This window comes from Oncorhynchus kisutch, unplaced genomic scaffold (assembly GCF_002021735.2).
Source record: "Oncorhynchus kisutch isolate 150728-3 unplaced genomic scaffold, Okis_V2 scaffold3741, whole genome shotgun sequence".
In the NCBI taxonomy this organism is placed as follows: Eukaryota; Metazoa; Chordata; class Actinopteri; order Salmoniformes; family Salmonidae; genus Oncorhynchus; species Oncorhynchus kisutch.
The window spans coordinates 299,770-322,500 of NW_022265686.1; the positions used below are offsets into that span (position 1 = coordinate 299,770).

Sequence of the window (22,731 nt, forward strand, 5' to 3'; positions counted from 1 at the left end):
CCATGGTTACCTGCAAGGAAACACGTGCTATCATCATTGCTTTGCACAAAAAGTCCTTCATAGGCAAGGATATTGCTGCCAGTAAGATTGCACCTAAATCAACCATTTATCAGATCACCAAGAACTTAAAGGAGAGCGGTTCAATTGTTGTGAAGAAGGCTTCAGGGCGCCCAAGAAAGCCCCAGGACCGTCTCCTAAAGTTGATTCAGCTGCGGGATCGGGGCACCCCCAGTACAGAGCTTGCTCAGGAATGGCAGCAGGCAGGTGTGAGTGCATCTGCACGCACAGTGAGGCGAAGACATTTGGAGGATGGCCTGGTGTCAAGAAGGGCAGCAAAGAAGAACCATCTTCTCTCCAGGAAAAACATCAGGGACAGAATGATATTCTGCAAAAGGTACAGATATTGAACTGCTGAGGACTGGGGTAAAGTCGTTTTCTCTTATGAATCTCCTTTCCGATTGTTTGGGGCATCCGGTAAAAAGCTTGTCCGGAGAAGACAAGGTGAGCACTACCATCAGTCCTGTGTCATGCCAACAGTAAAGCATCCTGAGACCATTCATGTGTGGGGTTGCTTCTCAGCCAAGGGAGTGGGGTTCACTCACAATTTTGCCTAAGAACACAGCCATGAAAAATAATGGTACCAACACATTCTCCGAGAGCAACTTCTCCCAACCATCCAGGAACAGTTTGGTGACGAACAATGCCTTTTCCAGCATGATGGAGCACCTTGCCATAAAGCAATAGTGATAACTAAGTGGCTCGAGGAACAAAACATCAATATTTTGGGTCCATCGTCAGGAAACTCCCCAGACCTTAAACCCATTGAGAACTTGTGGTCAATCCTCAAGAGGCAGGTGGACAAACAAAAACCCACAAATTCTGACAAACTCCAAACATTGATTATGCAAGAATGGGCTGCCATCAGTCAGGATGTGGCCCAGAAGTTAATTGACATCATGCCAGGGTGGATTGCAGAGGTTCTGAAAAATAAGGGTCAACACTGCAAATAGTGACTCTTTGCATCAACTTCATGTAAATGTCAATAAAAGCCTTTGACACTTATGAAATGCCTGTAATTATACTTCAGTATTCATAGTAACATCTGACAAAAATATCTAAAGACTCTGAAGCAGAAAACTTTGTGAAAATTATATTTGTGTCATTCTCAAAACCTTTGGCTACGACTGTACATGGTCAACATTGTCAGCAAGGAGTGTCTGCTAAATGACTCCCAGACTGTAAGTGACTCTGAATCAGAGTGTCTGCTAAATGACTCCCTGACTGTAAGTGACTCTGGATCAGAGCGTCTGCTAAATGACTCCCTGACTGTAAGTGACTCTGGATCAGAGCGTCTGCTAAATGACTCACTGACTGTAAGTGACTCCGGATCAGAGCGTCTGCTAAATGACTCCCAGACTGTAAGTGACTCTGAATCAGAGTGTCTGCTAAATGACTCCCTGACTGTAAGTGACTCTGGATCAGAGCGTCTGCTAAATGACTCACTGACTGTAAGTGACTCTGGATCAGAGCGTCTGCTAAATGACTCCCAGACTGTAAGTGACTCTGGATCAGAGTGTCTGCTAAATGACTCCCTGACTGTAAGTGACTCTGGATCAGAGCGTCTGCTAAATGACTCACTGACTGTAAGTGACTCTGGATCAGAGCGTCTGCTAAATGACTCACTGACTGTAAGTGACTCCGGATCAGAGCGTCTGCTAAATGACTCACTGACTGTAAGTGACTCTGGATCAGAGCGTCTGCTAAATGACTCACTGACTGTAAGTGACTCTGGATCAGAGCGTCTGCTAAATGACTCACTGACTGTAAGTGACTCTGGATCAGAGCGTCTGCTAAATGACTCACTGACTGTAAGTGACTCTGGATCAGAGCGTCTGCTAAATGACTCCCAGACTGTAAGTGACTCTGGATCAGAGCGTCTGCTAAATGACTCCCTGACTGTAAGTGACTCTGGATCAGAGCGTCTGCTAAATGACTCCCTGACTGTAAGTGACTCTGGATCAGAGCGTCTGCTAAATGACTCACTGACTGTAAGTGACTCTGGATCAGAGCGTCTGCTAAATGACTCACTGACTGTAAGTGACTCTGGATCAGAGCGTCTGCTAAATGACTCACTGACTGTAAGTGACTCTGGATCAGAGCGTCTGCTAAATGACTCCCAGACTGTAAGTGACTCTGGATCAGAGCGTCTGCTAAATGACTCACTGACTGTAAGTGACTCTGGATCAGACCGTCTGCTAAATGACTCACTGACTGTAAGTGACTCTGGATCAGACCGTCTGCTAAATGAATATAATGTCAATGTAGCAATAGGAGGTTGATGACCATGTGGTAACAGCGCTGTGTCGCCACCTGGTAGTATGTGCTGAGCTCCTTCCCGTTGGCAGTGAAGGTTAGCAGTCCGTTAACTGTGTCCACCAGACATCCAATCTCCAGACCGTTGTTGTTCCGACCCTGACCAGGACTCGTACTCTCTCCAGCCCACACCATGTAGCAGTTACTACGCTTGATGCTATAGACAGAGACAGAGACAGTAGTTACTACGCTTGATGCTATAGACAGAGACAGAGACAGTAGTTACTACTCTTGATGCTATAGACAGAGACAGAGACAGTAGTTACTACGCTTGATGCTATAGACAGAGACAGTAGTTACTATACTTGATGCTATAGACAGAGACATTAGTTACTACTCTTGATGATATAGACAGAGACAGTAGTTACTACCCTTGATGCTATAGACAGAGACAGTAGTTACTACGCTTGATGCTATAGATAGAGACAGAGACAGTAGTGACTACACTTGATACTATAGACAGAGACAGTAGTTACTACACTTGATACTATAGACAGAGACAGTAGTTACTACGCTTGATGCTATAGACAGAGACAGAGACAGTAGTTACTACGCTTGATGCTATAGACAGAGACAGAGACAGCAGTTACTTCACTTGATGCTATAGACAGAGACAGTAGTTACTACCCTTGATGCTATAGACAGAGACAGTAGTTACTACGCTTGATACTATAGACAGAGACAGAGACAGTAGTTACTATGCTAGATGCTATAAACAGAGACAGAGACAGTAGTTACTACGCTTGAAACTATAGACAGAGACAGAGACAGTAGTTACTACGCTTGATACTATAGACAGAGACAGAGACAGTAGTTACTACGCTTGATGCTATAGACAGAGACAGTAGTTACTACGCTTGATGCTATAGACAGAGACAATAGTTACTACAATTGATGCTATAGACAGAGACAGTAGTTACTACGCTTGATACTATAGACAGAGACAGAGACAGTAGTTACTACGCTTGATGCTATAGACAGAGACAGAGACAGTAGTTACTACGCTTGATGCTATAGACAGAGACAGTAGTTACTACGCTTGATGCTATAGACAGAGACAGAGACAGTAGTTACTACGCTTGATGCTATAGACAGAGACAGTAGTTACTATGCTTGATACTATAGACAGAGACAGTAGTTACTATGCTTGATGCTATAGACAGAGACAGCAGTTACTACACTTGATGCTATAGACAGAGACAGTAGTTACTACGCTTGATGCTATAGACAGAGACAGTAGTTACTACGCTTGATGCTATAGACAGAGACAGTAGTTACTACGCTTGATGCTATAGACAGAGACAGAGACAGTAGTTACTACGCTTGATGCTATAGACAGAGACAGAGACAGTAGTTACTACGCTTGATGCTATAGACAGAGACAGTAGTTACTATGCTTGATACTATAGACAGAGACAGTAGTTACTATGCTTGATGCTATAGACAGAGACAGCAGTTACTACACTTGATGCTATAGACAGAGACAGTAGTTACTACGCTTGATGCTATAGACAGAGACAGCAGTTACTACGCTTGATGCTATAGACAGAGACATAGACCGTAGTTACTACACTTGATACTATAGACAGATACATCAGTTACTACGCTTGATGCTATAGACGGAGACAGCAGTTACAACACTTGATACTATAGACAGAGACAGCAGTTAGTACGCTTGATGCTATAGACAGAGACAGTAGTTACTACACTTGATACTATAGACAGAGACAGTAGTTATTACACTTGAAACTATAGACAGAGACAGTAGTTACTACACTTGATGCTATAGACAGAGACAGTAGTTACTACACTTGATACTATAGACAAAGACAGTAGTTACTACACTTAATGCTATAGACAGAGACATCAGTTACTACACTTGATGCTATAGACAGAGACATAAACAGTAGTTACTACACTTGATGCTATAGACAGAGACAGAGACAGTAGTTACTATGCTTGATGCTATAGACAGCGACAGTAGTTACTACACTTGATGCTATAGACAGAGACATAGACAGTGGTTACTACACTTGATGCTATAGACAGAGACAGAGACAGTAGTTACTACGCTTGATGCTATAGACAGAGACAGTAGTTACTACACTTAATGCTATAGACAGAGACAGCAGTTACTACACTTGATGCTATAGACAGAGACATAGACAGTAGTTACTACACTTGATGCTATAGACAGAGACAGAGACAGTAGTTACTACGCTTGATGCTATAGACAGAGACAGTAGTTACTACGCTTGATGCTATAGACAGAGACAGTAGTTACTACACTTGATGCTATAGACAGAGACAGTAGTTACTACACTTGATGCTATAGACAGAGACAGAGACAGTAGTTACTACACTTGATGCTATAGACAGAGACAGTAGTTACTACGCTTGATGCTATATACAGAGACAGCAGTTACTACACTTGATACTATAGACAGAGACAGTAGTTACTACACTTGATACTATAGACAGAGACAGTAGTTACTACACTTGATACTATAGACAGAGACAGTAGTTACTACGCTTGATGCTATAGACAGAGACAGTAGTTACTACACTTGATACTATAGACAGAGACAGTAGTTACTACGCTTGATGCTATAGACAGAGACAGTAGTTACTACACTTGATACTATAGACAGAGACAGTAGTTACTACACTTGATACTATAGACAGAGACAGTAGTTACTACACTTGATACTATAGACAGAGACAGTAGTTACTACACTTGATACTATAGACAGAGACAGTAGTTACTACGCTTGATGCTATAGACAGAGACAGAGACAGTAGTTACTACACTTGATACTATAGACAGAGACAGTAGTTACTACGCTTGATGCTATAGACAGAGACAGTAGTTACTACACTTGATACTATAGACAGAGACAGTAGTTACTACGCTTGATGCTATAGACAGAGACAGTAGTTACTACACTTGATACTATAGACAGAGACAGTAGTTACTACACTTGATACTATAGACAGAGACAGTAGTTACTACGCTTGATGCTATAGACAGAGACAGAGACAGTAGTTACTACACTTGATACTATAGACAGAGACAGTAGTTACTACGCTTGATGCTATAGACAGAGACAGAGACAGTAGTTACTACACTTGATACTATAGACAGAGACAGTAGTTACTACGCTTGATGCTATAGACAGAGACAGTAGTTACTACACTTGATACTATAGACAGAGACAGTAGTTACTACGCTTGATGCTATAGACAGAGACAGTAGTTACTACGCTTGATGCTATAGACAGAGACAGTAGTTACTACACGTGATACTATAGACAGAGACAGTAGTTACTACACTTGATACTATAGACAGAGACAGTAGTTACTACGCTTGATGCTATAGACAGAGACAGAGACAGTAGTTACTACACTTGATACTATAGACAGAGACAGTAGTTACTACGCTTGATGCTATAGACAGAGACAGTAGTTACTACACTTGATACTATAGACAGAGACAGTAGTTACTACGCTTGATGCTATAGACAGAGACAGTAGTTACTACGCTTGATGCTATAGACAGAGACAGTAGTTACTACACTTGATACTATAGACAGAGACAGTAGTTACTACGCTTGATACTATAGACAGAGACAGTAGTTACTACGCTTGATGCTATAGACAGAGACAGTAGTTACTACACTTGATGCTATAGACAGAGACAGTAGTTACTACACTTGATGCTATAGACAGAGACAGAGACAGTAGTTACTACACTTGATACTATAGACAGAGACAGTAGTTACTACGCTTGATGCTATAGACAGAGACAGTAGTTACTACACTTGATACTATAGACAGAGACAGTAGTTACTACGCTTGATGCTATAGACAGAGACAGTAGTTACTACGCTTGATGCTATAGACAGAGACAGAGACAGTAGTTACTACACTTGATACTATAGACAGAGACAGTAGTTACTACGCTTGATGCTATAGACAGAGACAGTAGTTACTACACTTGATACTATAGACAGAGACAGTATTTACTACGCTTGATGCTATAGACAGAGACAGTAGTTACTACGCTTGATGCTATAGACAGAGACAGTAGTTACTACACTTGATACTATAGACAGAGACAGTAGTTACTACACTTGATACTATAGACAGAGACAGTAGTTACTACGCTTGATGCTATAGACAGAGACAGAGACAGTAGTTACTACACTTGATACTATAGACAGAGACAGTAGTTACTACGCTTGATGCTATAGACAGAGACAGTAGTTACTACACTTGATACTATAGACAGAGACAGTAGTTACTACACTTGATACTATAGACAGAGACAGTAGTTACTACACTTGATACTATAGACAGAGACAGTAGTTACTACGCTTGATGCTATAGACAGAGACAGAGACAGTAGTTACTACACTTGATACTATAGACAGAGACAGTAGTTACTACGCTTGATGCTATAGACAGAGACAGTAGTTACTACACTTGATACTATAGACAGAGACAGTAGTTACTACGCTTGATGCTATAGACAGAGACAGTAGTTACTACACTTGATGCTATAGACAGAGACAGTAGTTACTACACTTGATGCTATAGACAGAGACAGAGACAGTAGTTACTACACTTGATACTATAGACAGAGACAGTAGTTACTACGCTTGATGCTATAGACAGAGACAGTAGTTACTACACTTGATACTATAGACAGAGACAGTAGTTACTACGCTTGATGCTATAGACAGAGACAGTAGTTACTACGCTTGATGCTATAGACAGAGACAGTAGTTACTACACTTGATACTATAGACAGAGACAGTAGTTACTACACTTGATACTATAGACAGAGACAGTAGTTACTACGCTTGATGCTATAGACAGAGACAGAGACAGTAGTTACTACACTTGATACTATAGACAGAGACAGTAGTTACTACGCTTGATGCTATAGACAGAGACAGTAGTTACTACACTTGATACTATAGACAGAGACAGTAGTTACTACACTTGATACTATAGACAGAGACAGTAGTTACTACACGTGATACTATAGACAGAGACAGTAGTTACTACGCTTGATGCTATAGACAGAGACAGAGACAGTAGTTACTACACTTGATACTATAGACAGAGACAGTAGTTACTACGCTTGATGCTATAGACAGAGACAGTAGTTACTACACTTGATACTATAGACAGAGACAGTAGTTACTACGCTTGATGCTATAGACAGAGACAGTAGTTACTACACTTGATGCTATAGACAGAGACAGTAGTTACTACGCTTGATGCTATAGACAGAGACAGTAGTTACTACACTTGATGCTATAGACAGAGACAGTAGTTACTACACTTGATACTATAGACAGAGACAGAGACAGTAGTTACTACACTTGATACTATAGACAGAGACAGTAGTTACTACACGTGATACTATAGACAGAGACAGTAGTTACTACGCTTGATACTATAGACAGAGACAGTAGTTACTACACTTGATACTATAGACAGAGGCAGTAGTTACACAATCATCGTTTTACAGTACAACCACAACCATAAAAGAAACATTTGATATGTGAAATTCTAAATATTCCAACCACATAAGAAGCATAGTAATAGTAGAGTAATGAGTATGATAATGACTAGCAGGATATTAGAGTATCAGTTCTGATTGAGTCTGAACACAGGACCGCGTGTGTGTGTGTGTGTGACGTGCGTGCGTGCGTGTGTCCTCAGCTTGACCCCAGGAACTCCCAGATATCTGACCTCTCGTGAACTTTCCCCTTCTCGTCTCCCAGGGTTACGGTGACGGTGCGGACCTTTTGGAGGTCGAAGGCCATGTCGTACTGGTGGAAGTCAGAGGTCACCCAGCCAACCCACACACTGCTGGGCTCCTGACCAGGGAAGATCCTCACTGAGTAGTAGTACTGGGGAGAGACCATGGACATATAGGGTTATATTAGGTTATAGGGTTATTTAGGGTTATAAACGGTTATAAATGATTATATAAGGTTATATAGGGTTATAAAGGGCTATATAGGGTTATAAAGGGTTATATAAGGTTATAAAGGGTTATATAAGGTTACATAGGGTTATATAGGGTTATAAAGGGCTATATAGGGTTATAAAGGCTTATATAGGGTTATAAAGGGTTATAAAGGCTTATATATGGTTATAAAGGGTTATATAAGGTTACATAGGGTTATAAAGGGCTATATAGGGTTACATAGGGTTATATAGGTTTATAAAGGGTTATAAAGGCTTATATATGGTTATAAAGGGTTATATAAGGTTACATAGGGTTATAAAGGGCTATATAGGGTTATATAGGGTTATAAAGGGCTATATAGGGTTATAAAGGGTTATATAGGATTATCTTAGGATATAAAGGGATATATATATGGTTATAAAGGGTTATATAAGGTTACATAGGGTTATAAAGGGCTATATAGGGTTACATAGGGTTATATAGGGTTATAAAGGCTTATATATGGTTATAAAGGGTTATATAAGGTTACATAGGGTTATAAAGGGCTATATAGGGTTATATAGGGTTATAAAGGGCTATATAGGGTTATAAAGGGTTATATAGGATTATCTTAGGATATAAATGGATATATATATGGTTATAAAGGGTTATATAAGGTTACATAGGGTTATAAAGGGCTATATAGGGTTATATAGGGTTATAAAGGGCTATATAGGGTTATAAAGGGTTATATAGGGTTATAAAGGGCTATATAGGGTTATATAGGGTTATAAAGGGCTATATAGGGTTATAAAGGCTTATATAGGGTTATAAAGGGTTATAAAGGGCTATATAGGGTTATATAGGGTTATAAAGGGCTATATAGGGTTATCTTAGGATATAAAGGGTTTTAAAGGGTTATGTGGGGTTAAATTAGATTATTTAGGGTTATATAGGGTTATAAAGGGTTATAAAGGCTTATATAGGGTTATCTTAGGATATAAAGGGATATATATAGGATTATAAAGGGCTATATAGGTTTAAAAAGGGCTATATAGGGTTATAAGGGGTTATATAAGGTTACATATGTTATAAAGGCCTATATAGGGTTATAAGGGGTTATAAAGGATTATATAAGGTTATAAAGGGTTATATTAGGTTATAAAGGGTTATAAAAATATATATATATATATATATATAAATACATTTGATTTGATATTAGGTTATAAAGGGTTACATAGGGTGATAAATAGGTTATATAGGGTTATATTAGGTTATAAAGGGTTATATTAGGTTATATGCTCTCTCTAATTCTCTCTTTTTTTCTCTCTCTCGGAGGACCTGAGCCCTAGGACCATGCCCCAGGATTACCTGACATGATGACTCCTTGCTGTCCCCAGTCCACCTGGCCATGCTGCTGCTCCAGTTTCAACTTCCACCTGACTGTGCTGCTGCTCCAGTTTCAACTGTTCTGCCTTATTATTATACGACCATGCTGGTCATTTATGAACATTTGAACATCTTGGCCATGTTCTGTTATAATCTCCACCCGGCACAGCCAGAAGAGGACTGGCCACCCCACATAGCCTGGTTCCTCTCTAGGTTTCTTCCTAGGTTTTGGCCTTTCTAGGGAGTTTTTCCTAGCCACCGTGCTTCTACACCTGCATTGCTTGCTGTTTGGGGTTTTAGGCTGGGTTTCTGTACAGCACTTTGAGATATCAGCTGATGTACGAAGGGCTATATAAATACATTTGATTTGATTTGATATATAGGGTTATATAGGGTTATAAAGGGCTATATAGGGTTATAAAGGGTTATATAGGGTTATAAAGGGCTATATAGGGTTATATAGGGTTATAAAGGGCTATATAGGGTTATAAAGGCTTATATAGGGTTATAAAGGGTTATAAAGGGCTATATAGGGTTATATAGGGTTATAAAGGGCTATATAGGGTTATCTTAGGATATAAAGGGTTTTAAAGGGTTATGTGGGGTTAAATTAGATTATTTAGGGTTATATAGGGTTATAAAGGGTTATAAAGGCTTATATAGGGTTATCTTAGGATATAAAGGGATATATATAGGATTATAAAGGGCTATATAGGTTTAAAAAGGGCTATATAGGGTTATAAGGGGTTATATAAGGTTACATATGTTATAAAGGCCTATATAGGGTTATAAGGGGTTATAAAGGATTATATAAGGTTATAAAGGGTTATATTAGGTTATAAAGGGTTATAAAAATATATATATATATATATATATAAATACATTTGATTTGATATTAGGTTATAAAGGGTTACATAGGGTGATAAATAGGTTATATAGGGTTATATTAGGTTATAAAGGGTTATATTAGGTTATATGCTCTCTCTAATTCTCTCTTTTTTTCTCTCTCTCGGAGGACCTGAGCCCTAGGACCATGCCCCAGGATTACCTGACATGATGACTCCTTGCTGTCCCCAGTCCACCTGGCCATGCTGCTGCTCCAGTTTCAACTTCCACCTGACTGTGCTGCTGCTCCAGTTTCAACTGTTCTGCCTTATTATTATACGACCATGCTGGTCATTTATGAACATTTGAACATCTTGGCCATGTTCTGTTATAATCTCCACCCGGCACAGCCAGAAGAGGACTGGCCACCCCACATAGCCTGGTTCCTCTCTAGGTTTCTTCCTAGGTTTTGGCCTTTCTAGGGAGTTTTTCCTAGCCACCGTGCTTCTACACCTGCATTGCTTGCTGTTTGGGGTTTTAGGCTGGGTTTCTGTACAGCACTTTGAGATATCAGCTGATGTACGAAGGGCTATATAAATACATTTGATTTGATTTGATATAAAGGGTTATATTAGGTTATAAAGGGTTATATTAGGTTATAAAGGGTTATATTAGGTTATAAAGGGTTATATTAGGTTATAAAGCTTTACATAGGGTTATAAAGGGTTATATAAGGTTATAAAGGGTTATAAAGGGTTATATAAGGTTAATACAAACACAAATATACAACCAGTAGTAGTTGGACTGGAGAGGATGAGGACACTTGTTTTTCAGGAATTAAATGTGGAGTTCATTGGAAGAGGCCAATACATAGTAACGACATGCTACTTTTGATTGGCTCTTACACACAATGCACCAACACATGGCTGTCTATCAACGTCTGTGTTACAGCATAGGAAGATATCATTCAGGTGATGTGTAAATACTGTATCTAGCATCAAACAGAGACAATCCAACATGTTCTTACAGTGGAGGTCTGCATGAAGAAGTCAAGGTCATCTCTATCAGCTAACACCTCCTCTGATAGACGGGCCGAAGAGTTACTGCTGGTAAACTCTGGCTTGGTCCTCTTCAACATGAATCTAAACACACACAGAGAGAGAGAGACTCTGAAAACAACCTGAACCTGACACAGAGAGACACAGAGAGAGAGACAGAGACAGAGAGAGACAGACAGAGACAGAGAGACAGAGAGAGAGACAGAGACAGAGAGAGACAGACAGAGACAGAGAGACAGAGACAGAGAGACAGAGAGAGAGCGAGAGACAGAGAGAGAGAGACAGAGACAGAGAGAGAGAGAGTTAGAGAGAGAGAGAGAGAGAGAAAGAGAGAGACAGACATAGACAGAGACAGAGAGAGAGAGAGTTAGAGAGAGAGAGAGAGAGAGAGAGAGAGAGAGAGAGAGAGAGAGAGAGAGAGACAGAGACAGAGACAGAGACAGACAGAGAGACAGAGAGACAGAGAGACAGAGAGAGAGAGAGAGAGTGAGAGTGACAGAGAGAGAGAGAGAGAGAGAGTGACAGAGAGAGAGAGAGAGAGAGAGTGACAGAGAGAGAGAGACAGCAGAACACAGCCAGGGTTGGGGTCAATTCCATTTAAATTCCAGAAAGTAAACCACATTTTTTTAAATCCTAATTGAAAGCATTGGAATATAAATGTAATGGGAAATAAATTGTGCTTCCTGACTTTACTGGAATTGATGTTGGTGTTAATATAGCTGAGACATGTTGAACTATAGCAGTGGTATTGAGGCCCTGCATTCGACTCTAATGCAGACTATATGGGGTTAATATAGCTGAGACATGTTGAACTATAGAGGTGGTATTGAGGCCCTGCATTCGACTCTAATACAGACTCCTCTTGTGCAGCTTCGGTACAGAATGGTTGACATATAGCTATTTGACAGAGAGACCAAGGACAGAGGCAGGCAGGTGATGGACTATAACTAGGACCCAGAGTTTTCCCTGGTCTGTGTTGTCAGGGGAGGGAAAACACCCCTGGTCCTAACTATAATCTACAAACCTCTGCTTTAACGTGGAGGGTTTCTCCTGGTTGTAGTCTTTGTGGTTGTTGAAATGGTCCTAACTGTAATCTACAAACCTCTGCTTTAACGTGGAGGGTTTCTCCTGGTTGTAGTCTTTGTGGTTGTTGAACTATAGCGGTGGTATAGAGTCCCTGCAGGGAAAACACCCCTGGCCCTAACTGTAATCTACAAACCTCTGCTTTAACGTGGAGGGTTTCTCCTGGTTGTAGTCTTTGTGGTTGTTGAACTGGTCCTTCTCCTTGTCCAGGCTGGAGCCCAGGGTGCAGTGGGCAGACTTCGTCAACACCTGAGGAGAAGAGGGAACAAACTGGAACATGAAACAAATATTATAACAACTACAACAAAAAAAGGTATATTTCTAGAAATGTTCCCTCTAATGTTTTTTAAATCGGTCAGCGAGCAGATTTCAGGTCTGTTGAGCGAATGACTTGAACCTTGTTGAATGTTCTGTGTAACTTCCGCCGTGACTTTACTGTGATCGCGGTTAATATAGTACATTTATAGCAGGTACAGCCTCACTGGCCAATCACGTCACTGTGGATATTTCATCATAATGTGGGCCTACCACAGTGACCTACCAGAGGGGCCTACCACAGTGGTCTACCACAGTGGCCTACCAGAGGGGCCTACCACAGTGGTCTACCACAGTGGCCTACCAGAGGGGCCTACCACAGTGGTCTACCACAGTGGCCTACCAGAGGGACCTACCACAGTGGTCTACCACAGTGGTCTACCAGAGAGGCCTACCACAGTGGTCTACCACAGTGGCCTACCAGAGGGGCCTACCACAGTGGTCTACCACAGTGGCCTACCAGAGGGGCCTACCACAGTGGTCTACCACAGTGGCCTACCAGAGGGGCCTACCACAGTGGTCTACCAGAGAGGCCTACCAGAAAGTTCTACCACAGTGGTCTACCAGAGAGGCCTACCACAGTGGCCTACCAGAGAGGCCTACCATAGTGGCCTACCACAGTGGCCTACCAGAGAGGCCTACCAGAGAGGCCTATCAGAGAGTTCTACCAGAGTCGCCTACCAGAGAGGCCTATCAGAGAGGCCTACGAGAGAGGATGTGAACAAATGATCTATAACTGGGCTGATAACTCACTAACTAGCAAAGGATATGAACAAATGATCTATAACTGGGCTATTAACTCACTAACTAGCAAAGGATATGAACAAATGATCTATAACTGGGCTATTAACTCACTAACTAGCAAAGGATATGAACAAATGATCTATAACTGGGCTAATAACTCACTAACTAGCAAAGCATATGAACAAATGATCTATAACTGGGCTAATAACTCACTAACTAGCAAAGGATATGAACAACATGTGCCCACATGGCTGCATGCAGCTCTCACTTTGATCTCAAAACAAGCACATCTACTCACGACCGCTCACGCTGTAAACACAGTCCAGTTCATCTACTCACGACCACTCATGCTGTAAACACAGTCCAGTTCATCTACTCATGACCACTCATGCTGTAAACACAGTCCAGTTCATCTACTCACGACCACTCATGCTGTAAACACAGTCCAGTTCATCTACTCACGACCACTCATGCTGTAAACACAGTCCAGTTCATCTACTCACGACCACTCATGCTGTAAACACAGTCCAGTTCATCTACTCACGACCACTCATGCTGTAAACACAGTCCAGTTCATCTACTCATGACCACTCATGCTGTAAACACAGTCCAGTTCATCTACTCACAACCACTCATGCTGTAAACACAGTCCAGTTCATCTACTCACAACCACTCATGCTGTAAACACAGTCCAGTTCAAAGTGAACGGCACAGATCCATATATGGCAATGGTCTATTTGCATATAGGCCTACTGCATCTCTGATTGGTTACGGTGCACCGGTCTGTGTCGAGAAGGGGCCTGAGTTGTGCCTGTCAATGCAATAGAATCCTACGGCGATGCGCTCTGCCTATCTCTTGCATAGTTTGTTTTGTTTTTGGTACGTTGCATTGAAAGTGGCTAATATTGGGTTGATTTGATCATAATTACCACAGTAATTAGTGTTAACTAACAGTGTTAACTAACAGAGAAAACTCAGAAGGAGATGGAGACAGGAGACAGAAGGAGACGGAGACAGAAGGAGATGGAGACAGAAGGAGACAGAGGGAGAAAGAGGGAGAAAGAAGGAGACAGAAGGAGACAGGAGGAGACGGGAGGAGACAGAATGAGACAGAAGGAGACAGAGACAGAAGGAGATGGAGACAGAAGGAGACATAAGGAGATGGAGACAGAGACAGAAGGAGACAGAAGGAGACAGACGGAGACGGAGACAGAAGGAGACGTAGACAGAATGAGACAGAAGGAGAAAGAGACAGAAGGAGAGAGAAGGAGAAAGAGAAAGAAGGAGACAGAGACAGAAGGAGGCAGAAGGAGACAGAAGGAGACAGAAACAGAAGGAGACAGACGGAGACGGAGACAGAAGGAGACGGAGACAGAGACAGAAGGAGACAGAAAGAGACAGAAGGAGACAGAAGGAGACAGAGACAGAAGGAGATGGAGACAGAGACAGAAGGAGATAGAGACAGAGATAGAAGGAGAAAGAGACAGAAGGAGACAGAAGGAGACAGAAGGAGATGGAGACAGAAGGAGACCGAGACAGAAGGAGACCGAGACAGAAGGAGACGGAGACAGAAGGAGATGTAGACAGAAATAGAAGGAGAAAGAGACAGAAGGAGACAGAAGGAGACGGAGACATCATCATCATCTATCATCAGCACCTCGAAGTCAGACACGGTCTCAAAGTCGTCCAGGTCTTTCTTAGAGGAGAAGGAGAAGCCCCCGCCAGACTGTAGCGTCCCGCCAGGTGACTTGGCCAGCACCTCGTTACACTCTATAGGCATGCTGAGGCGATAGAAGGTGATGTCTGGGTTACTGTTCTGGGAGCCGAACGACCTCTGGGTGACCTTGAGACACGGGAAAGTATCCGCGGTGCCGTCCATCCTCGTGACCTTTTAGAAAGACCAGACGACAAAGAGAACAGGGCATTATGGGAGTCATCTGGTTGAATAGCCATACAATACCAGGTCTATGGGTCTGTGGGTCTGGGTAAAGCACTAGATAAATCCTTGTAACTATTATCATTAATATTCGTTTTTATAGGTTATCAACATCGCATCGGTTTGTGTCAAGAACTGCAACACTGCTGGGTTTTCCACACTCAATAGTTTCCTGTGTGTATCCAGAATGGTCCACCACCCAAAGGACATCCAGCCAACTTGACACAACTGTTGGGGAAGCATTGGAGTCAACGTGGTCCAGCATCCCTGTGGAACGCTTTCAACACCTTGTAGAGTCCATGACCCGAAAAACTGAGTCTGTTCTGAGGGCAGAAGGGGGTTGCAGCGACTCAATTTTAGGAAGGTGTTCTCAGTCCTCAGTGTAGGTTACCAACATAGGTTGTTACAAAAAAAACTAATATTTTTTATTTTACCTTTATTTAAAACTAGGCAAGTCAGTTAAGAACAAATTCTTATTTTCAATGACGGCCTACCGGGGAACAGCGGGGGTTAAACTGCCTTGTTCAGGGGAACAGCGGGGGTTAAACTGCCTTGTTCAGGGGAACAGCGGGGGTTAAACTGCCTTGTTCAGGGGAACAGCGGGGGTTAAACTGCCTTGTTCAGGGGAACAGCGGGGTTAAACTGCCTTGTTCAGGGGAACAGTGGGGTTAAACTGCCTTGTTCAGGGGAACAGCGGGGGTTAAACTGCCTTGTTCAGGGGAACAGTGGGGGTTAAACTGCCTTGTTCAGGGGAACAGTGGGGGTTAAACTGCCTTGTTCAGGGGAACAGTGGGGGTTAAACTGCCTTGTTCAGGGGAACAGCGGGGGTTAAACTGCCTTGTTCAGGGGAACAGCGGGGGTTAAACTGCCTTGTTCAGGGTGGTCAACAACACATATAAAGAGGCTTATAAACAGAGGTTCACTTATCAAACTCTACACACAATTACACCAGGGGGAGCAGGGTCAAGGTTCAAGGACAGTCTTGTCAACAGAACGTTTTTGTAAGGCAACATGGCTAAACAGGATAGCGACTGGACCCTCACCTCAATGTGTTCATGCTGCGGAGGTACAGGGATGAACTGAGACAGTCTCTTGCTGAGCCACATGGTGAGGTCTCTGTTCATGTTGACGGCGAAGGGCTCGTAGCCTTCCTGCAGACCACAGATGGTGAAGTACTTCAGCGTGCTCACGTCCTTACCAAAGTTCATCCTCCCAACCTGGCAAACACCCAGGCTGCACACCGGGATGAAACCTGCAGAGAGGACAGAGAGGACATTGTTATGTTAACCATTAGAAGAACGTAAGCCTTGTCCAAGCCACGGCCCTTTGGGCAGGAGCCAGAACGGCCCACAGGGCAGGAGCCAGAACGGTCCATAGGACAGGAGCCAGAACGGCCCATAGGACAGGAGCCAGAACGGCCCACAGGGCAGGAGCCAGAATGGTCCATAGGGCAGGAGCCAGAACGGCCCATAGGACAGGAGCCAGAACGGCCCACAGGGCAGAAGCCAGAATGGTCCATAGGACAGGAGCCAGAACGGCCCACAGGGCAGGAGCCAGAATGGTCCATAGGACAGGAGCCAGAACGGCCCATAGGACAGGAGCCAGAACGGCCCACAGGGCAGGAGCCAGAATGGTCCATAGGACAGGAGCCAGAACGGCCCATAGGACAGGAGCCAGAACGGCCCACAGGGCAGAAGCCAGAATGGTCCATAGGGCAGGAGCCAGAATGGTCCATAGGACAGGAGCCAGAACGGCCCATAGGACAGGTATCAAATACATTAAACACATGGTTTCCATGGTTTCCAGGTGGTTGATGCCGTTCCATTTGCTCCGTTCCAGCCATTATTATGAGCCCTCCTCCCCTCACCAGCCTCCTCTGGTCTACATGTACTTACTGCAACAGTGACCATCACTTGGAATCTAATCCTAACCAGTAGGTAACAACATCAATGTGTTCTTATCTTATCCTAACCAGTAGGTAACAACATCAATGTGTTCTTATCTTATCCTAACCAGTAGGTAACAACATCAATGTGTTCTTATCTTATCCTAACCAGTAGGTAACAACATCAATGTGGTCTTATCTTATCCTAACCAGTAGGTAACAACATCAATGTGTTCTTATCTTATCCTAACCAGTAGGTAACAACATCAATGTGTTCTTATCTTATCCTAACCAGTAGGTAACAACATCAATGTGTTCTTATCTTATCCTAACCAGTAGGTAACAACATCAATGTGTTCTTATCTTATTCTAACCAGTAGGTAACAACATCAATGTGTTCTTATCTTATCCTAACCAGTAGGTAACAACATCAATGTGTTCTTATCTTATCCTAACCAGTAGGTAACAACATCAATGTGTTCTTATCTTATCCTAACCAGTAGGTAACAACATCAATGTGGTCTTATCTTATCCTAACCAGTAGGTAACAACATCAATGTGTTCTTATCTTATCCTAACCAGTAGGTAACAACATCAATGTGTTCTTATCTTATCCTAACCAGTAGGTAACAACATCAATGTGTTCTTATCTTATCCTAACCAGTAGGTAACAACATCAATGTGTTCTTACCTTATCCTAACCAGTAGGTAACAACATCAATGTGTTCTTATCTTATCCTAACCAGTAGGTAACACTGACATCAGTGTGTTCTTATCTTATCCTAACCAGTAGGTAACAACATCAATGTGTTCTTATCTTATCCTAACTAGTAGGTAACAACATCAATGTGTTCTTATCTTATCCTAACTAGTAGGTAACAACATCAATGTGTTCTTATCTTATCCTAACCAGTCGGTAACACTGACATCAGTGTGTTCTTATCTTATCCTAACCAGTAGGTAACAACATCAATGTGTTCTTATCTTATCCTAACTAGTAGGTAACAACATCAGTGTGTTCTTATCTTATCCTAACCAGTCGGTAACACTGACATCAGTGTGTTCTTATCTTATCCTAACCAGTCGGTAACACTGACATCAGTGTGTTCTGGACACTCAGCTTGCTGTATGGGAGAATACCACACCTCTACCCTCCCTGGACACTCAGCCTGCTGAGTAATAACATGGCTATATACAGGGGGTACCAGTACTGAGTGGATGTGCAGGGGTATGAGGTAATAACATGGCTATATACAGGGGGTACCAGTACTGAGTGGATGTGCAGGGGTATGAGGTAATAACATGGCTATATACAGGGGGTACCAGTACTGAGTGGATGTGCAGGGGTATGAGGTAATAACATGGCTATATACACAGGGTACCAGTACTGAGTGGATGTGCAGGGGTATGAGGTAATAACATGGCTATATACAGGGGGTACCAGTACTGAGTGGATGTGCAGGGGTATGAGGTAATAACATGGCTATATACAGGGGGTACCAGTACTGAGTGGATGTGCAGGGGTATGAGGTAATAACATGGCTATATACAGGGGGTACCAGTACTGAGTGGATGTGCAGGGGTATGAGGTAATAACATGGCTATATACAGGGGGTACCAGTACTGAGTGGATGTGCAGGGGTATGAGGTAATAACATGGCTATATACAGGGGGTACCAGTACTGAGTGGATGTGCAGGGGTATGAGGTAATAACATGGCTATATACACGGGGTACCAGTACTGAGTGGATGTGCAGGGGTATGAGGTAATAACATGGCTATATACAGGGGGTACCAGTACTGAGTGGATGTGCAGGGGTATGAGGTAATAACATGGCTATATACACAGGGTACCAGTACTGAGTGGATGTGCAGGGGTATGAGGTAATAACATGGCTATATACACAGGGTACCAGTACTGAGTGGATGTGCAGGGGTATGAGGTAATAACATGGCTATATACAGGGGGTACCAGTACTGAGTGGATGTGCAGGGGTATGAGGTAATAACATGGCTATATACAGGGGATACCAGTACTGAGTGGATGTGCAGGGGTATGAGGTAATAACATGGCTATATACAGGGGGTACCAGTACTGAGTGGATGTGCAGGGGTATGAGGTAATAACATGGCTATATACAGGGGTACCAGTACTGAGTGGATGTGCAGGGGTATGAGGTAATTGAGGTAGATATGTACATATAGTTATGGGTAAACTGACTAGGCAACAGGGTAGATAATAAACAGTAACAGTAGCATGTGTAATGACTCAAAAGAGAAGTAGGGTCCATGCAGATTGTTAAATAGTTAACCAATAGCTACCCGGACTAACTATTTAGCAGTCTTATGGCTTGGGGGTAGAAGCTGTTCCCGGACTTGGTGCATCGGTACGGCTTGTCGTGTGGTTGCAGAGAGAACAGTCTATGACTTGGGGGTAGAAGATGTTCCCGGACTTGGTGCATCGGTACCACTTGTCGTGTGGTTGCAGAGAGAACAGTCTATGACTTGGGGGTAGAATCTGTTCCCGGACTTGGTGCATCGGTACGGCTTGTCGTGTGGTTGAAGAGAGAACAGTCTATGACTTGGGGGTAGAAGATGTTCCCGGACTTGGTGCATCGGTACCACTTGTCGTGTGGTTGCAGAGAGAACAGTCTATGACTTGGGGGTAGAATCTGTTCCCGGACTTGGTGCATTGGTACGGCTTGTCGTGTGGTTGAAGAGAGAACAGTCTATGACTTGGGGGTAGAAGATGTTCCCGGACTTGGTGCATCGGTACCACTTGTCGTGTGGTTGCAGAGAGAACAGTCTATGACTTGGGGGTAGAATCTGTTCCCGGACTTCGTGCATCGGTACGGCTTGTCGTGTGGTTGAAGAGAGAACAGTCTATGACTTGGGGGTAGAAGATGTTCCCGGACTTGGTGCATCGGTACCACTTGTCGTGTGGTTGCAGAGAGAACAGTCTATGACTTGGGGGTAGAATCTGTTCCCGGACTTGGTGCATCGGTACGGCTTGTCGTGTGGTTGAAGAGAGAACAGTCTATGACTTGGGGGTAGAAGATGTTCCCGGACTTGGTGCATCGGTACCACTTGTTATGTGGTTGCAGAGAGAACAGTCTATGACTTGGGGGTAGAATCTGTTCCCGGACTTGGTGCATCGGTACGGCTTGTCGTGTGGTTGAAGAGAGAACAGTCTATGACTTGGGGGTAGAAGATGTTCCCGGACTTGGTGCATCGGTACCACTTGTCGTGTGGTTGCAGAGAGAACAGTCTATGACTTGGGGGTAGAATCTGTTCCCGGACTTGGTGCATCGGTATGGCTTGTCGTGTGGTTGAAGAGAGAACAGTCTATGACTTGGGGGTAGAAGCTGTTCCCCGACTTGGTACATCGGTACCAAGCGGACATAGAAGGCATTTACCTTGTCTGGTGGGTTCGCGTCAGTAGGCAGTTCGCGGCTGGGTTTCCCTTTGTGATCTGTGATAGCTTGCAAGCCCTGCCACATCCGACGAGGGTCAGAGCCGGCGTGGTAGGATTCAATATTAGTCCTGTATTGATACTTTGCCTGTTTGATTGCTCGTAGGAAGTCGTAACGGGATTTCTTATAAGAGTCCGGCTTAGTGTCCCGCTGCAGGAAAGCAGCAGCTCCAGCCTTTAGCTCAGCGTGGATGTTGCCTGTAATCCATGGCTTCTGGTTGGGATATGTAAGTACGGTCATTGTGGGGATGATGTCATCGATGCACTTATTAATGAAGCTGGTGACTGATGTGGTAAACACCTCAATGTTATCGGATCATATCATCTACATTGATTGAAGTGGATTTAACAGGTGACATCAATAAGGGATCATAGCTTTCACCTGGATTCACTTGGTCAGGCTGTGGCATGGAAAGAGCAGCTGTTCATAATGTTTTGTCCACTCAGTGTAGATGAGAACTCTCTTGGTAAATAGTAGTGTCTACAGCTTATCGTATTCTAACCATGAGGTATTCTAACTCAGGCGAGAAAAAAACTTGAGACTTCCTTAACATTAGATCGCGCACCAGCTGTTGACAGCGCACCTTGTCTCCCCACCTTCCCTGAGGCTGCCGACCGGTCTTGATGATGTGTAGAAAAGACACCCTGTCTCCCCACCTTCCCTGAGGCTGCCGACCGGTCTTGATGATGTGTAGAAAAGACACCCTGTCTCCCCACCTTCCCTGAGGCTGCTGACCGGTCTTGACGATGCGTAGAAAAGACACCCTGTCTCCCCACCTTCCCTGAGGCTGCTGACCGGTCTTGACGATGCGTAGAAAAGACACCCTGTCTCCCCACCTTCCCTGAGGCTGCCGACCGGTCTTGACGATGCGTAGAAAAGGCAACGAGATGTACAGTATATTATCTATATCCTTGTTCACGATTCCGCGAAAAATAATATTACCGTCTTTTCTTTAGGTCCCGTTGATAGGTCGAGAATGGAGCTTGTCCAGTAGTTTGTGACTAGACGTTGGGCGACTGCCAACCGTTTGGTTTAAGTACACCTCGGTTAGACAGCATCAGCAAAGTGACAGGAAAGCTCCTCTCCAGACAGAACATCTCTTCTGACAAATAGATGGTGTTGATGTTGAGAGTAAGCCAACAGACAGACAGGGATTGACAATAGGACAGACTCTAACACCTAGGGTGGGGTAGTGAGGTTGACAATAGGACAGTCTCTAACACCTAGGGTGGGGTAGTGAGGTTGACAATAGGACAGACTCTAACACCTAGGGTGGGGTAGTGAGGTTGACAATAGGACAGACTCTAACACCTAGGGTGGGGTAGTGAGGTTGACAATAGGACAGACTAACACCTAGGGTGGGGTAGTGAGGTTGACAGTAGGACAGACTAACACATAGGGTGGTGTAAATAGTAGGACAGACATGGTACCATAGGGTGGTGTAGACAGTAGGACAGACTAACACATAGGGTGGTGTAGACAGTAGGACAGACTAACACATAGGGTGGTGTAGACAGTAGGACAGACTAACACATAGGGTGGTGTAGACAGTAGGACAGACTAACACATAGGGTGGAGTAGACAGTAGGACAGACATGGTACCATAGGGTGGTGTAGACAGTAGGACAGACTAACACATAAGGTGGTGTAGACAGTAGGACAGACTAACACATAGGGTGGTG

General features: G+C 43.4%; 1 protein-coding gene across 1 annotated transcript in view; it reads right to left on the bottom strand.

Annotated features, from left to right (window-relative positions):
- The window catches only part of LOC109887079 (ryanodine receptor 2), a 307,522-nt gene that overhangs the window by 208,190 nt on the left and 76,601 nt on the right, over positions 1–22,731 (bottom strand). The window contains 6 exon segments of the mRNA XM_031820923.1: positions 2,371–2,530; positions 8,140–8,300; positions 11,583–11,697; positions 12,833–12,945; positions 15,413–15,643; positions 16,735–16,943. Coding sequence (XP_031676783.1) covers positions 2,371–2,530; positions 8,140–8,300; positions 11,583–11,697; positions 12,833–12,945; positions 15,413–15,643; positions 16,735–16,943 — 989 coding nt within the window.